The sequence below is a fragment of the Struthio camelus genome, chromosome 2, assembly GCF_040807025.1.
Source record: "Struthio camelus isolate bStrCam1 chromosome 2, bStrCam1.hap1, whole genome shotgun sequence".
Classification (NCBI taxonomy): domain Eukaryota; kingdom Metazoa; phylum Chordata; class Aves; order Struthioniformes; family Struthionidae; genus Struthio; species Struthio camelus.
In genome coordinates, this window is record NC_090943.1 from 164,295,808 (window position 1) to 164,314,115 (window position 18,308).

An 18,308-nucleotide genomic window follows, 5' to 3' on the forward strand; every position below is an offset into this window, starting at 1 on the left:
TGAATTATATTTATATTCACCTGGCAGTTCTACTTTTAAAATATTATTATTGAGGTGCTTACTGAATAATAAGGGTTAGCCCTTCCAACTCTGCTCTCCTGCAAAAGTCAGAAAGCTTTGTTTAGGTTTCTGATGATATTTGGTCTAACCTGGCTGACTTTGTACTAAAGAGATTTTGAAACAATTTCACATCCTGCTGTAGAAGAGCTGTGGGAGCAAGCAGTGGTGTTGCCATCTGTCCGCCGTGGAGTTGCTGTCTTGCACAAACGTGCTGGCAAAGTGGTTCATGGGAATACTCTGCCTCGGGCAAAATCACCCAGCAGATGTTAAACATTAAGTAGGTGGTTAGACGTAACTCAGCTATTTGTATCAGCAGATCAAGATGTCCAAACAAGTTTTTGCACCAAATAAAGTTGATTCAAAAACTGATGCTGGTGCTAAAATAGTTGAAAGTTAAAAGTTCATTGGCCCAATGAAATTCATGTGCTTGCAGTCTGATACAGGTATGAAATAAGTGACACTAAACAGTGGAATTTTTAGCTGAAATTGAGTATGTGAAATGCTAAGAAACTTAAGATTTCTTTTCCATTTTTCAGACTGTGAGAAGGAAGAAGCATGTGGTTTTGCAACTGTAACTTCTGCTGGTACTCAAATTTTATGTGAATTGTACAGTGCTGCTGAAATCAACTTCAACTGCACTGCATCTGAATTGGTAACTATGATATTCAAACTATTCCTTTAACACAATGCTATAGATTCAGTAGAAGTAGAAAGCACCACAAAAGAATGGCAGGCTGTTTCTGACTTCCTTGGACATTGCTTTTCCTTATGGTAGTAAGAAATTGCTGGCAAATCGGTAAAGAACGATACCTAGAATTTCTCAAAAGCAATACTTGAATTCCTCGGTGTATGACTGGAACAGCACACAGTACTCTTGTTTTGTGAAACATGCTGAGCTTCCAGTTTAGAGATTAGGCTAATATGGGGGGGCGGGGGGGGCAGAAGGGAGTGGGCTGTTATTTGAATAGATAAAATCGGAAGTATCCAGGTTACTAATCAGGTTACCTGAAGCAGTCATTTCTCGATCCCTTTTTGTAGCCTAGGATTTGAATCATGTACTCTTTAGCACATCTCTTTCACAGTTTCCTATTTGCTGCTTTTTTGTATGCAGCGAAGTAGCACTGAAGAGTTGAAATCTCAGTCTGACGGAATAAAATGCATCAGTTCTGGGCCTGAAGGAGTTGCGCTGGCTCTAAAGAGCGTGCACTAATTTCTCTCTCTCTCTCTCTCTCTCTCTCTGTTTCTGACTAAGAAAGGAAAATCCTTTTCAGGACAGGAAATCAATTAGGTGGCATTTATTGTGCGTGTTTATTTTCTGTTCCAGGTGCAAGGTGCCTTGGGGAACCCTGCTGCCACTAGCGTTGGCAGCCTCAGCTGCCTGCTTGACATTCGGAATCAGGAGGGGGATGCAGTGATGGTCTATCTGAAGAAAGGTACCAGCTGCAAATCGTTGGTCTGCTGTCAAGAGTGCTGTGCTCAGACTCGTAGTTGTTTCTATATAGGGTGAGCCTGAAAGGTGATGGGATCATCTTTGTTCATGAGGACATAAGTCTTTTCAGAGCTAAGCACTGAATGGTAGCCCGGCAACCTCAGGAAGTCTTCCCTTCAGGCTTGTTTCCTAGAAATGAGGAATGCTGCTTTTGTAAGCCATTCTCTGACAGCTTTTGCTGGCGGATAGTCCCACAAAAACTCAGTTCTTTCCAATGCCTCTTTTACATCATGTTTTGTTGTACTATGTTTTTTCTTTATTGAATAGTTTGCAATTTAACTCTATAAGGCATTACTGCAGACCAATTTCTACGTTATTTCACAGTTGAGGTTTGTTTAGACTGTAAATTGTCCTACTAGTACGCCAGCTGAGAAATACCCCGCTCCCCAGCGAGTTCTAAAGTAACTCGACTGAACTAATGAACGTTGCAAGGTTGTGGAGGATTTTTTGTTTGCTTGTTTTTTTTTTTTTTTTTTTTTTTTTTTTAACTTTACCGTGTTTGGATCCCAACTTGTATGCTCAGCTTTGAGCTGTATACCAAAGTCCCAACACAAGACAACCAAGTAACAGAATTGGAGTTAAAACACTCTGTTGCCACTGGTTTCCTTTTATTTCTATCCACACCTCTGAGTTCACCTTTGTTAAAAAATAAAAATAAAATAAAAAATGGAGTCTGACTTGAAACAAGACAAGTCCCCTGAGCTCATTATATTCATTACTGATACCAGATCTGGTGTAGGTTTCTGTTGATATTGATAATTAGGTTTAGGCTAAGGTGAATCATGCCCCCTTAGGTATGTGGCTAATCCACAGAAACCTTACTTGTAGAGCTGGCCAAATTACGTTTTTTACTTTTTTTAACCAAATACATCTGTTTTATTTCTACCTGGGTGTGAAAGTGCAAAATTACTGGTCTAGTTCTGTACATCAGATGAGGAGCCCTTTGCTGGTTTTTCCTACCCTTGCAATGTGTTCAGATAAACCACCCAGATATAATGGCATGAAGCCATGTGGTGATCTTATCTTGCGTTTGAAACACAGACTCCAGAACAGGATTTTTAAGGTTGAGCTGTTATTGTGAAACTTTCAATCAGCCTCAGTTTGCAAGCAGTCTGAAAGCATCACGTCTCCTCCTGAGCATTTTGAACATTCCTTTCCTCTCCTGTCTACCCAGGACAAGAATTCAACTCATCTGGACTCAAGACCTTTGAAAGGACTAATTTTCAGAACGTGTTTTCCGGTATATACCGCTCCCTGGTTCTCTCAGCAGCTAGCACATCTCTGACTGACGCGCAGCTCTTCTGTCGGCAGACTTGCAGCAGGGACTCTTGCTGTGATGGCTTCATCTTGAGTCAGATTGCGCTTGATGGAGGTATTGCGTAAACAATGCTAAATAAAAAAAAATTTGCGGGAGAAAACTAAAGCTAACAAGGAAGTAAAAAAAAACAAAAAAAAAACCCAACCTCACTGGATAGAACTCATTTTTGAGCAGCTCATCAGTAGTCTGCCTCTACACCTACACAACTATATCTGCCTCTGCATCGTGCTGGAGTGTCAGCAGCCTGCCTTTACATCACAGACCCTTTTCGGTGTAGGCAGAACGAGAGCCGCGCCTGAGACTTGGCCTGTGACAACTCTATATTGCCCACTCCTCTGCACGGGGTTTTTCACTTGCGAGGGAGAATAGTTGCCTCACCTGAATTCACGTGTTTACAGTGTGCGGAAAAAGACCTGAGCGAGTGAGCTGCTCACACTGCCTACGGAAAGAAACAGGCATGTTGAAAGGATATTTCTTTCGACCTGCTTAATACATCTGCACCGGGATCAGATGAATCATTCTAAAAATACTCCTTTCTTTATTTACCTCAGCCTGGTTGCCAGAAGTTGGTGCCTTTCAGCTGACTGGGGAATTAACAGTACCTCTAGACTGCTTGTAGTGTAAATGTAAACCAAGTTCCTGTCTGGAGCAGGAAAGGAGGATATTAAACAGGGCATTATGTCAGGTTATTGCATGCGGAAAAGCTATAATCTGCTAAGTCTGGGTGTCTAGCTGGGACACAGAGCAGGCGGGAGTGGGGCTGACGGAGTGCTTGAAGCCTTCTGTGAACAAAGGTCCCTGAAATGATTAAATATTCCAGCTCATTCAGCCTTTCCAACAGTAAAATAATGACTCTTCTAGTACTAAGAATTTTGTGTTTTCATAGTTCTTGTCTTCCTTATACTCCTCTGTGTGTTTACATATACATATTCATACATGCATATAAATATATTTGTAAATACACGTACACCCTCATGTCGCTCCTCACACACACTATAGATATGTTTAAATAAAAAACCAAAAATCACCCTCCTTCCCAAGCACAACAAATAGAAACAAAAGAAAATACCAACCCCCTTCTCAAATTCCAAATTCTGTCATACTTTCTCACACTGACAAATGCCTTGCTTGCTCAGGGATATCAGTACAATTCTTGCAGAAGACAATTCTCCTTAGACAGGTTTGATTTACAAACTGTAGCGTCTCTGATCACATCACCAGTGCTTGCACGGGTGTTGGAGTAGATAATGTCCAGAGGTCCCTTCCAAACTTAACCATTCTGTGATTTAGAAAATACTCAATTTGAGGTTGTTTTTGCAACCTTAATTTTTCCTCATGGTGCGTCTATGCTACATTCTGAACTCCATAGGCATAGCTTATTACTTTCTGCAGGGGTCAGTCTTCATGCATTCTAGAAGATATATATTTTTTAAGGATCAGATATAATTCTTGGAATTATCGACATTTCCAGGTGCAACTTTTCCTGAGGTGTAACTCCTGAGACGAGCTATGTGCATGATGTCTCTGTCTTTAATGAAATTGTAACCAAGCATCATTACCAGGACTGATTTTGTTGGCAGATTTTTTTTTAAGTAACTTTTGGTGTAAAAAGCCAAGGTGAACAATCTTTGATATTTTCAATCCTTTTTAATGTTCTAGCAGTTTTATTTGCGATATAGCAATAATCTAGTTCTTTTTGTTAAGGAACTTGAAAAGCAGATGAACAAGCAATTAATGGTTAGCCTGAAGAAGGGCAAGTCGCAGTTTAGTTCTTCTGGAAGTATTTCTCATGATTTAAATTCAAATGTTCTGTTCTCCACAGCATGAAAAAGTATGATCTAAAACTCCTAAAAAACAAATAATAATAATAATAAACAAAAAGCAACCCTTTCCTTCCCCTGCCAAAGAAAACCCAAACTCTGGACTACTTTCAGAATAGTCTTCTAGCCCAGTTGCCATGGCATTCATCTGACATTCATATGTGTTATCGGAAATCCCCATGCAAGACCTTGGACTGCTGGGCAGAGGTGAGACCCGGGTAAGAAGTCTCAAGCCCAGAGCTGAGATTTCTGCCAGCAAATCAAAGGTTGAATTAAATGCACTTTTTGCAGTTTCTTCTCTAGTTCACGCAAGATCAGCATTGCATCATGGAGGTGCACTTCCTGTAGCGCAAGAGAAGTTTTTGAGATGTCTCAAGTTTTTAAAGGCAGGTTCACACAAATCTAGGCCTCTGCTGCTGGATAATATACAGCATGCACTTCTGTAGTTTTGAGTGGAAACTGATTCTGGATTTGAGAAAACTTTCTGTGCAGAAGTTATCAAGAAAATGTTTTCAGGAAAATGTTTTCTATTTTGACATGTCATATTGTCAAACTATTCTAACTGATCTGTTTAGTCTGTTTCTGTCTATATATTCACCATCAAATTATCGGACTCTCCATTCTTGTGAGCACAGAATGGAATATGGAAGAGATGAATGTTGTGGAGTTGTAGGGTGACCTATTTGGATCAATAATACAGGTTAAGGCATTACTCAGACTAGCATTTATTAAAACAAAAAGTAGTGCCTTCAACATTTCATGTACCCAGTGCATTAAAAAAAAAAAAACAAAAAAAACCCGAGTGCACTGCAAAGCCATAGAAATGGCCGAACTGCGACAGCAGGTATAGAACAAGAGTTGAGTATGTCTAGATGTTATAGGGGCAGACTGTGTGCCAGCACACCTGGTTTCCAACCGTGCTTGTTCCCCAGCCTCACACAACGATGCTGGGGAGACTCAGGCCAATGCTGGCTGAGACCAGGCACCAATCCAGGAAGCAGTCACATCTGAAACATATATGCTGTGTTGATTCAGAGCCCAAGATTATAAAACCACTAAAACATCGACGATATCTCTCTGGTGCTGTAAAGTGCCTAGAACACTGTTGGGTATTATCAGATAATAGTAATAGTATATTAAGTGGTAATAGTTTGTGCTTGAAAGCTCTGTGAAATAGGCTATAAATGTTTGTTTTAGGTATGATACATCTGACATTAGTTTTCCAGTTTGAAAGTATGGCTCTGATTTTTCTTTGCTCTTTCTTTGGGTAGCAATACTCGCAATAGTAACAAATTAGCTATTTCACTGAAGTGGGTTCAATTAATATTTATAGAAAGTGTTGGGATGCTTGGATGAAAAGCACTGTGTTTAAAAAAAAAAAAAAGGAGAGACACTATTATTGGAGAGAGACAATTCCTTCTTTGTCTGAACCTAGGTACCGTTTTGTGTAGTTTGATGAGCTACCCGGATGTACTGCTCTGCAATGCAAATGACTGGAGTCCAACAGCAAAGTCTGTCAGAGATGGAATATGTAAAGGTGTGAGCTATGATGAAAAAGAGAAGATGTTTTCCTTCATGCTCGGAGGACAAATATTCAGTGGAAGTATGTTAATGAGTTATCTCGATTTACATTTCTTTTGTTTGATTTTTTTCTGTAGACTCTGCTGTTTTCACTAGTCCACTTTTGTACTTCAGTGGGTTTTTCTCAAATAAATCCATATCTGTAAAATTATGAGAGACTAAAAGCACCCGAATCAGATGCATTGCTAGGTGGACCCCTTCATACTTTACTATAGGAACAGTAATGAAAGTTAGGAGTCTGTTGCTTTAGTATGTTACCCTGCAACGTTTCCAATATTTAATTCATGCAGATTCAAGCTAATAATCTGAAACGAAGACGAACTTTGGAGCAAAGACAAAAAGAGATTTGTTCAGCATCACACAGAAAAAGCAATATTGGAAAATAGATTTAAGCCTTGGCATCCTTGGACCTAAAATAGCACTAGAATGCCTGGGTGTTTCTTCCTTTAGGGTCTTTGGTTTGTAAATAAGATGATGCATAGTCTAGTGATGTGCTTGTAATGTAATTTCTGAGTATTTAAATACTACCTATTTGTTTATTTTTAACAATTGCTATAACAAAACCTTTTTCTTTGTTAGGTTTTAAGTTGGCAGAAGAGAGAGAAAGAAATTTTACCACTTTTCAGCACGTTTATCTGTGGAGAGGTGAGTTATCTCACAGGACTGATTATAAAAGCTTATGATGAAGAACAACAGGTAATGGCAGCTAAGCAATCTATAAAAGCTACTTTTAAAACTGGGTTTTGACACTTATTTTGTGCTATCCAAAATGAGACGCTGCTCTGGAATCTTTTCTGACACACCTGAATGTTACCTGGAATAATTCTGTAGGTAAATCCCTGTATCTGAGAAAAAAATTTATGGTTTATGCTTTTTAGTATCTGTGAAAGATAGTATCATGGAGACACTTGCCTTTGTCTCAGTCTCCAGGTACTATAACAGTTTGATACTTTGTAAGTAACTATATTTATTACCTTTATTAGCTTGAGATGCTTTTAGCAAGCTTATTGTTTGAATGTCATGACTTATTTAGCAGTAGCTCCATAAATTTGTGCTACAGCTCTAGAAATACACAGATGGCTTCCAGAGCACTGGTGCTGAATGCATTAGTGATTATGGTGTGACATTTGCTTTTAATCCTCCGGTGTGTTTTGGTTTTGCCTAGAGTTACATGTAGGTGTTGTTCCTCGTATTTGATTCATCAGTTGGTGGGACTTCTTAAGGAGTTTTCCCTATTGATGCACTTCCGCTCTAAAGTGTTTGCTAATGCTAAGGAACTACAAATGAGCTTGTCTTATGGAAGAAAGGTAAATGGATTAAATATTAACTTTAATTCCTGTTGCATTCTAGGCTCTGATATGGTCACCCGGCTTAAAACCTCTGCCTGTGATGCTGCTGCTTTCAAGATGGAGAATGACCTAGAGTTAGCAGGTATTACAGCAGGGGCAAAGCAGTACAAGATAGTGTAGTGAGGTACAGAATGTAACCGGACAATATCATATATTGTCATATATGTATCAGAATAATTCAGGTATTATCAAGCCCAAAGATTTCCCCTTTGGTAGGAAGTAGGATGCAGGTCTTGAGAAAGATGGTCAAAATATGTCTCCTGCAAGGCCCTCCTTGTTTTCTGGGGTTTTTTGTTTTGTTTTGTTTGTTTGTTTGTTTTTAACTTTCCTGTGTCCATCTCTGTTTAAGACTAAGCTAAGCTAGACGTGAAAGTGTTAAAATGTTCTTTGAAAGCTTGTTCTTTCAGACTTACTGAACTGTAAAGACTCAGGAAATGTTATTTGGTTCAGAGAAGCTTTCAAATAAACCCAGAGGTCAAATTCTTAGCTGGGCATATTGACAGCTATGGACAACATGACTATAAATTAAATGCTTAAAGGAAACTAAGGGCAAAATTGCAATCATAGGTGTTTCTTCCATGCACGTTGCATGTTAGGTTCTCTAGCTCCTCTATTATTCTAATGTCTGCTTCTGGTTACGCTAAGCCATTGGTCTTAAGTTACTAGTGTTCCTTTGGGCCTTCAGCAGCATAATCACAAGAGAAAGAGCAGTGGAGCTAAATGAGTGTGTTTTCATTCATCTCTAATGAACGGTAATCTTTGCCGAAAAGCTTTTATGGATACCTGAACATGTGATTTAATACACATAAAATGCTAACGCAAAGCAAATTGCTGATTGTGCTAATGCAATTTGAATAGAAGGTAAAATTCCTGTTTACCTAATGGTGATCCCATACAATTAGTGATATTTTAAAGTCTAGACTTAAAAATGAGCAATAACTGTACTAATTGAGTGAAATTCTCTTGCGTTTACTTGCCAAGACATGAGTGCAGGCCCTCAGGGTTCTCCATTTTCCTTGATGCAGCTCATGATATCATTAAAGCCTAGTTATGTAAGGAATGCAGCTTCTTCCTCCATGCTGTAGGTGTTGGACATGACACAAACTGTTTCAAAAGAAACTGAAGGCTTGAAATTAAGTCTTGAGAGGTAACGAGACTAAGTCACCTTTTTAAGAGAGAGAGTTATGGACACACTTGGGAAATTATCTCTAAAACTTTTATTACTTCATGATAATATTTAGAGCACATGCTAATATATATTGATTATTTAATGATAGAAAATGCAAAGCCACTGTGCCTTCCCCGCATGTCAGTAGATGCTTCAGCATTTCAGCTGCAACTGTGTCTTGCTTTTCCATTCTTTATTTCCGTTTAGCTATTTCAATACATCTAGTATTAAATAACACGAAACTCCCACAGCGCTAGAGTAATTGGTGATGAGACGTGCTGATGACACGTGATAAATGCGATGATATTTTTGAAGAACCTGACATGAGATCAGTGAAGAGCATCCTTTTTTCTGAATATTTTAGTTGGACTTTATTTAGAGGGATTGATTTAAAAACAGCTTGAAATAGTTAAGATCAGTTTAGAGACAGCTCTGGATGGATAGAACAGTGTGTATACATCTAAAGATCAGAGGCAGAGAACAGAAAGCAATTATTTAATATGACCTGCAGGAGCACAAATAGGAGAAATGAGATTAAATGAGTATAGGAAATATTAAACCTGTTAAGAAAATATTTAGCACTGTGAGATGGAAAAGCTTCCCAAGAGAACATAAGGAGACTGTTGTATTTAGGATTAATAAAACTAGATTGGTTCAACCCAACTGGTATATACTAACCCTACAAAACAGTTGCAGCTGTTTTATTGTGAAATAAAGAATTTTATATGAAAAACCTTAACTAATTCTAGGTCATAATTAAGTTTTTGCAGATTTAAGCTTTTTTTGCTTTGTTTTTTGTTTGAATCTTTAGATTCCACAAAAGATCTTTTCTATCTAATGGACAATGGCCTGATACGGAGCGACCAAAACTCTTCTCTCCCTTACCAGCAGTATTGGGTCTTCAGGCAGAAGTATTCAGCAGAGAAGGCTATGCTTTGGTGTCTCACACGTAAGGAATCTTGGAGACGGTTATTCTATAGGATAATAAGGAAGTAGTAATAAGCTGAAGGCTTTCAATAGGTATTATAATCATGGCTAGTAGAAATCTTCGGCTTAGGGATTTTTTCATGGGCAAAAAACACGATTTACATCGTTATCATCTCCGTCTACAATGAAGTTGCTAATGTGGCCCCCACCTCTTCCTCATGATCTTTATCTAGTATGGCAGACAGGATACCCACTATTCGTCACTAGGGCATCCCTGTCATTGGTTAGAGTAGTAGAAGATATAGCTTAGGCAATAAGATCAGTGTAGATAAGATCAGGCAATAAGATAAGTGTACTTGCAATGCACCCACCCCCTTTCTCCCTCTGCCCTAAATAATTTGATGACACAACAGTATAAAAACAAGAAGGTAAAGCATTCAGCTTTATGGTGTTAACAATAGTTTGATGTAATGGTTGAAGAAGAACTTTCAGCTCTGAACACTAGGAAGGTAGAACTGAGAATACTGTACAGTGCACGCACATCACTGTAAGAAGTCAGTAGAGCTATGCCTATTTAAAATTAAACATTGACATATGTGCGTACAGAATTAGGTCCAAAATCATTGCCACAATAGTTAGGAAGTGGGTTTGATTACTTTCTTTCTTTCCTGAAAGAAATTGATCTGAATGGCTTGAAATGGAAGAAAATTACTCAGGGACAAATCTGAATGTAAAGCGCTATAAGCAACAAACTGCTTTTGCAGTTGATTCTGGAAACGTTATATATATGTCTATATATATATATATAGACATATATATATATGGGCTTATACCTGTCACAGGAGGAGAAAATATCTTTCCTAATAACTTTGCTGCTGCTCCTTTTTGTTCTTCTCAAGTAAACCTGTTCTTCAACATAAGTAGAAACAGGAGATGTCCGCATTCCTCTTGCACTGCGATAGAAAATATTAATGAATGTTCTCACTTACAGTAATTTACTGATTTATAGCATTGTGCCGAAGACATGAAGAGGGATAGAGGGGGAAGAAGCATAGCTGTGTTTCTAATTGTCAGTGCCTTTGCCTTCTAGGTTGTGCACAAGAAGAGTTTTGTCAAATAGCAGATCTTCAAAACGCCACAGACACATACTTTGTGTGTACCCTCTATCCAGAGGCTCAGATTTGTGATGGTAATATCGATCAAATACCTGCAAACTGTCTCACTGTACTACCCTGGCAACCACAAATGGCATATCATAAAATAGGCAAGTTCTGGGGTTTGGATGTATTATATGTACTGTATTCTTGGCAACGTCAGCTAGTGCCTTGGCTTTTGAGGTAGAAAATCTGAATATAGGAATGAGTTTTTGGTAAGTGATGGTGCAAGGGAAGTCCGGGTTGTTCTGGATATGGTTTTTCATTTCTATTGTAGGTTAACACTAGTGCTGGAAAGCATCTAGTGTTTTTTTTTTTTTTTTGGGGGGTGGCCAAAGTGCTAGTGATCTAATTTCAACTCAGAAGGAAAGATATTAATGACAGACTCTATTCCCCACCTCAGTTGTCCCCAGTTTAGGAAGGTCAAGGGTAGCTTAAATAATCTATGTACCAGAAGATGTCAAATATTTTCATAATGCGAGTAATGTGGGAATGTCATTAGGATGCATCCAGTCGTGTTTTCTACCATTACAATTTCCCTGGTAGTTAAGCAATTTGAAAATTGAAAGTATGTTTAGCTGAATGTGTTGTTCTTGTTGAATGTCATCCTATTATTATTATTATTATTATCAAGCAAACATGAAGTTATAAAAATGTGAATATTAACCTCTGATCTTTTAACCTTTGGAGTTCAGTGATTTTTCTTTTGAGGATGAATAGACAAAGAACTCTGTTATCACAGGGATCTATACTTTTTCTGCAAAACTCAAGGGTCTTCTGAACTAAACTATTAAATCTTATCCTGTTAGGAGAGCCTAAAGTGCAGACCAGATTGAATAATGTATGATTGCACACTGGATTCTCCCAGTCTGAAAATATGTATCAGCTTTTGGACTGAGTGGGAGGGAGTCATGGTGGTAAAGGTCCTTTAGATCTCAGAAGCTGAAGCCCTGAGCTACAGGTCTTTCCTTGGCAATGTATTTTGCTTGACTCTTAAGGCCTTTGCGTGAAGGATTTTGTTCATCTTCAGGCTTAACCGTCAAATGTTTACTCTGATAGTGTAAAAATACCTGCTATTGGATTAAGACTTGCCCTTACCAGCTGATTACTCGACCAGTATAAGAAAATTAGAAGGAAAAGGACATTTTCTTATTTTGTTTTTCTTTTTCTTCCCAGTCACTCTAAAAAGTTCTGTGAAGAGTTTCTACACACGTGTACCATTCCAGAAAGTAACAGGGATCTCAGTGAGGAATAAGACTGACATGAGCAGAAAAGCTGTTTCTGATGGGTAGGACATGACTTTACTTTGTCTTCACTGGAGGTTTTACCGTGCCTGGAATACCAAGGCCATGCTATATGCACGTTAAGAGAATCAGACACATTGATCCAAGAACAGCATTGCGTTAGAATATTTGATAGAGGAAAAAATAGCATATAATTTTAAGGAAATTTATAATTCAGGCATAAATAATAACACATATAATTAATAAGTGCATGAATTACTTTATACTTACACTTTAAAATTACTTATTGGCCAATTGAGTCTCTCAGCAATAACGCACAAAACTATGCTGATTTTTTTATGGCAGATATCAAAATACTGTTCTAAACTTTAAGATGTACTTAGTTTCGCAAATGTGTATGGTTTGAATGGAAACTTATCTGCAAATGGGAAAGGTATTGAACTCTTGTCTGTACAGTACAAGGAACTATAACGTTCTCTTACGGTAAAAGACACTTCTACATGTTCTCAGTGTCTCCCCTCCTTGTGCAACAACCCCTCTTCCCTTTTCTAGGTTAGTGATAGCATTTAAGTGATACTAAAATTGATTATGCTTTTTTTTTTTCCTCAGCTTTTTTGAGTGTGAGCGTTGGTGTGATGCTGACCCCTGTTGCACGGGATTTGGGTTTTTTAATGACTCCCAACTGTCAGGTATTTTTCACTCTAGCTATATTTTTATTTTAAATCATTTTAATATTCCTTCTTCACTCCAAATTTTACCTTTCTTTTCCTATGAAAAGAGGAAAAAAAAAACTTAACAAAATTTGCAGACCTTACTTGGCAGCAACTTCTGCAGTTATCAGCCCTTTCTAGGAGTTCAGCCCAATGATATGCTCAAGATCTCAGGACTTAAAAAAAAATAACTCCACAGGAATGGGCCCTTACATGGCTGCAATTCCAAAAGCATGGTACTCAAACCATTAAAACAGTTATTTGTCATTTATCATCCCCTCTTCCAAAATGCTGGCCAACTTATTTTTTTGTTTGTTTGTTTTTTTAAAGCTTAATGGAATTAGAAACACAAATATTACTGAAATTAAACACAGGGCAAGCACTTAGTATCCTTGGATGTCCTGGGATATCTCAGCTTTTTAGCCTTCTGAGATGTCTGAACTTCTCTGCTCCCAGATGTTAGTTTTCCACTTGGAGAAGAAGGATTGCAGAGGGATGGAGGTTGTCTATCCCCTCCCCTTAGTATCTTAGCGATTTAAGACATCTCATATAGTATTTCTATTCCTTCTGAGGGAACCAGATTTTTAAATGTGTGTGTGACTTAGGAGCCATTAGAATATCAAACACGTTTTGCTTGCCTGAAATGGCTAAGTTAAGGGTGTTGCCACCATAAGCTGCCTTGTACAGTCAGCAGAGAGAGATAGGGGCACCCCTACAGGGTCTTTCAGAGCTTTGGCCGAATCCTGTTCTGGAGCTGCTTTTTTTTCTCCAGTAGCTGCAAAGGAAGTGCTCTGTTTAAACAAAGTCTTTGATAAGTATCTAAAACTGAGTGTCATTCATGTCAAAGTGAGTGAAATGATTTTGAATATTTTATTCCAAATTAATATATAGGCCTCGAAAATGATTGGCCTGGTTTTCACAAATGTAAAGTGCCCATCCATTCTGCCTGACGTCCTTAGGAAGAGTTAGTTTTATGACGGATTTGAGAATTCTGAACATTTCTTTTTCTTTTTTTTTTTAATTAGACCTTCCTTTCTTTCCTGAGCAGTCAAAATTTTCACTGATATCAGTGAAAATAGATCAATATCTTGTAAAATTAGTTGAACGTGTTTCAGATTGGAATTATTGAGAAAATCAAAAATAGGCTATTTTCATACTGCTGCATGATGTGAATCTGAAGTCTTAACTGAATATCACTTTATTTCTATGTTTGTTTAAACAATTTTAAAATACATCCAGGATTTTAAAACATCTGATATTGATAAATGACACTTTTTTTGTATATCTTGTTTATATTATCTTTAGCGTCTTTGAAACGTCCAATGCTGGCACTAATACAGTCAAGAGAACTTGAAGGCAGAATTTTTATCTTGATCTGTTCTGGGCCTGTGCTTCAATATGCTTGCAGATTTTTTATTTTTAGGGTTGTACTAGCCAGAAAGGATTATTTATCCTTCTTATCCTAAGAAGAGGCCTTGATTTGGGAACAGGATGTTGCAAAATTTTGCTTAGTGGAAATACTTCCAGTGACCTTAATAGGTTGTAATGTCAGAACCCATGCCATTCCCATTTAAATGAGTGTAATTTTTAACATTATTTTCAACAACAGTAAAACTTTGCCCTGAATGACAACCTTTTAGAAATCAAAGGTGGGAAAATACCTAAGTCAGTGGAATTTTTTTAACATTCAGCGGAACCATGCTGTATTCTTTTCCTTTAGAATAAGATACAGAAAAGAAAAGTTACCACCGTCGTTTCTATAACTGTGTATTTCCCTTGCAGGGGGAAAGATTATGTGCCTGACCTTGAACAGCCTAGGAATCCAGATGTGTGCTGAGGACACAAGAAGTGCTTGGCAAGTTTCAGACTGTGGTGGACCAGAGGCAGCAGTCAGAATACATCCATTTGGCTGGTACCAAAAGCCTGGTAAGCAATGCAGGGTTACTATTCCAGTGTTTGACATCTTTTGTGAAGCAGCGGGGAGAAAGTGAGTAAAAGACTTTTACTAATTGGATTACCTTATTTTTTTCTTTGAGAAAGTAAGGCTTAGAACCCACATTGCAGCAGATTGTGTAGTCTATGGCTAGATTACAAGAATAATAATTATAATTCTGGTTAGATTCAGCCACTGGCTTGGAATCGTAAAATAGAGGCAAGGTGCGTTTCAGAGCAGATCTTCACCTATTTGCTAAGGTATGCAAGACCTTAAGTGCAATTCTGGATCATCCCCCTTTTCGAGGACTCTGTGGCTCCAGATTCTCTGTTTGGGCCTGTTTCTGCACAAGAAAACAATTGTATTTAGGTTCTTTTAGGATCTGCCTGTGGGCAGGGGGAGCTGAGAGGGAACAAGTGGGTACGAAGGAACAGCAGTAGAAAGGCGAAGAGACGGCAGAGGTGGTAACACCCTTCCACTTCTTGGAATCATTTTTCCTCTTTTTGGCAAAGAAACAGCTAAAAATAAGGGATGTTGCTGACCTCATGGACAGAGGGATGACAAGGCTAAGCCAGCAGCACATGCAAAAGAATGTGAGGAGAGACGCAGTGATGTTTCCTTATCTAGTAAGGAAGCGTCAGATGTGTTTCCACCATAGCATGCAGCAAGCGCAGATGTGTATGCAAATAAAGATATTTGTAGACAAAAATTTGTATCAGTTGTGCTGGTGTGTTGTGGTTCTGGGAACCAGGAGGAGGAACATGAAAGCTCTGAGGCTGAAAGGGAAAATGAGTGAAATCTGAAGAAGGAATTTACTGTAGCTGGCGGGAGGTTTGCATGAAGCAGGACCTTTGATTTTAGACCACAGCCATTTGTTGTAGAAGGGGACTTGTCTCTGCATTTCATAATATATTAAATTGTCGTGAGCTGTCTGACTGCACAACTCTGCTCACTAACAATTTGACTCAGTGCGTATAAGCTGGTTGCAGTTCAGTCAGTAAAAGATCATATAGTAATATTTTAAAAAGCGTTCTGGATTGCCATAATTCTTCCCTTCTATCAATGTAAACAGTAAAACTCTTGAGTTTTAGAAATTTTTATTGGCTACATGCATGGGCAGTGTGAAGTGGAAGAAGCGGGCAGAGTCTGACTTGTCTTCAGCTTTTGTCGGATGGTGATTTACTTTTGTCTCAGTGGATGATTTATAACTAATTTAGTTAGCTAAAGTGTTTTATAAAATATGAACACGTGAAGCAAATTTCATATGTGTTATCTTAAAAATACAAAGCATACCTAATGTTCAAGGGAAATATTTGCAATTGAGGACTTCCGTGTATGAAAATATGAAAGTGTTTTTTTGAATTTTAGTTTGAATTTTATTTTTAATTCTCTAATTGAGAAATTCCAGTTTCCTTTCAGGAAGCAGAGAAAGTCTTACGTCTCTTGTGATGGAGGAGACCAAATATAGCCTGGGGTATGGTGGAGGGAGATTCTGCCCCCCTACCCCAATCAACTACTGAAACAAACTGTTCAGAAAAACAACAGCAACCACCCTGCATGTTGAAGGGTGCTTGCAGGAACGTTTATGAATGCAAAATTTGAGAGAAGCCTGGATTGCTGTACTGGTGTACCACTCAAAAAGGGCTAGATATCAGAGCAGCCTCAGATCCTGATTGGTGATTTTTTGTGGAAAGAACATGCAGCGTTTAGATCCCAGTAGTGATATGGGCAATACTGCAGTGTAGATTCTAAACCTACCAGTGTAACGTTTCATGTTTCTTTTCTTCTTTTAGCTGACTTGGAGAATACCATGGCTAACCTGTGTCCACCTGCTAGCTTACCTCTCAGGCCAGAAAGCGGTAAGTGTGTTTGTATGTTAAGCCAAAGAAAGGAAGCATCCTCTGTTTTGTGTGTGTTGCTAACAGATCACTCTGTAATGAAATGGTTGTGTCACCCTAAGTTTCTTCATTCAGGTGATGCATACGTTCTTTTTATTAATAGCATATTATTTGAACTAAAGAATTTGTCATAACGGTGGCCTAATATTTGTCAAACTCACTACCACAAGAGGTCACTGACGCCAGATATTTGGCAGGACTGATGGAGAAATTTATCATTTGTAAGTGTGGATGTCACAAGTTATGCCTTAAAATAGATATAGCTTTTTATATTTAAATGCAATGGCCAAAGACGGAAAGATCAAATCAACAGAAACTTCCCCAGTAATAAGTTACTGCATTATTGTCCACTGTGGGGTATCTAGCACCTTCTCTTTAGCATGTGGTGCCTGTCGGGGGCAGGATATCAGATTAGACAAACCACCAGCAGCATTTGTCAGTACGTGCCGAAGATTTTGCTGTACGCGAGGAGTGGCAACCTGTTTTCGGTTGAATACAAATAATCGCAATAGAGATGTAAAGTCAAACAGCAAATCTATTTTTCTCCTTAAAAGCTTTGCATGTAAAAAGGAAGATGATTAAAAACAAACAAACAAACAAAGTTCCTCTAGAAATTAATGACGTTTTATACCATAACTGGTATAACTGGGGTAGAACAATGACGAATTCTACCACCTTTAGTCCTTGTTAGTGGTTTTCTGCAAGGATGGCAATATTAAGGGCTGTTCAGAGCCAAGTCACAAGAAAGCATCGTATTTGAAATGTGTTGAGTGCTGCTTTTGAAGAGATACTGTAGCTTGCTATTACCATTTTTTTTAGTCAGGAAGAAAACTTATTTCAGTCTTGCAGTAAATGAATCTTACAATACTTGTATGCGTTATTTTAAAAGTTGGTGGATCTTCTTAACAAATGAAAGCTTAACTGCTATCTTTCAGGGCTTTGTATTTATTGCCCCCTAGAAATGTATGCAAATCGTCAACAGCTACAGGCTTCCATCATGTGTCTTTTTCATAAATACGTAGCATGTTCGGTAAATGCCGTGTGTAACGGAAAGGAAGCAGGTTGGCTAGTCATCATATAACTCAGTCTGAGAAGGCAGCACTCATAATGGGGTGACCTTTGGGTTAGAATCCTAAAACTGAGGATTCTCATCCATTTCTTGATTATCTGGTGGATCATGAGCAAGTCTTTTAACTCACTTGTTTCTATCTTTTTCCTTAAACAAGATACCACTTCGCTTACAGGAGGTAGTTAATATTTGCAAAGCATTTTCAGTTTTGAGTTTAGGATTTACTGTTAAGCGTATTATCTTCTTATCCACAGTTACCAGCAAAGATTGCATTCAATTTGTATTTATTAGTAGAATTTATGGTTTTATAATAATCACTTTAATAAAAGGAAACTCCCTATAAATAAACAGGGTGTGTGGTTTGCGTTTTTCGTTCGTTTTTGGGTTGGCTGTTTTTTTTGTTTGTTTTTTGAAACGCCTGAAAGAGCTAGTGGGCTAGTAAGTTGCGCAACTCTATTCCTTTGCAAATTATTTTTCTCATGGAACGTAGATAACTGCTTTATTTTAAACTTTCTTCTTCCCTATGTGAAGGTTAGTACTACTTTTGTCATCTTTCTTTTGTTTTTCTTCTTTAAGTGTAGAAAAATA

The 18,308-nt window shown here is 38.1% G+C and overlaps 1 protein-coding gene across 1 annotated transcript in view; it reads left to right on the forward strand.

The window, feature by feature from the left end:
• Nucleotides 1–18,308, forward strand: part of TG (thyroglobulin) — a 167,560-nt gene that overhangs the window by 50,818 nt on the left and 98,434 nt on the right. The window contains exons 24-35 of the mRNA XM_068933768.1: nt 597–712; nt 1,385–1,493; nt 2,724–2,921; nt 6,123–6,290; nt 6,848–6,913; nt 7,619–7,699; nt 9,597–9,734; nt 10,803–10,976; nt 12,043–12,154; nt 12,720–12,799; nt 14,603–14,746; nt 16,547–16,612. Of these exons, the coding sequence (XP_068789869.1) occupies nt 597–712; nt 1,385–1,493; nt 2,724–2,921; nt 6,123–6,290; nt 6,848–6,913; nt 7,619–7,699; nt 9,597–9,734; nt 10,803–10,976; nt 12,043–12,154; nt 12,720–12,799; nt 14,603–14,746; nt 16,547–16,612 (1,452 nt within the window). The remainder of the gene's footprint in view (nt 1–596; nt 713–1,384; nt 1,494–2,723; nt 2,922–6,122; nt 6,291–6,847; nt 6,914–7,618; nt 7,700–9,596; nt 9,735–10,802; nt 10,977–12,042; nt 12,155–12,719; nt 12,800–14,602; nt 14,747–16,546; nt 16,613–18,308) is intronic.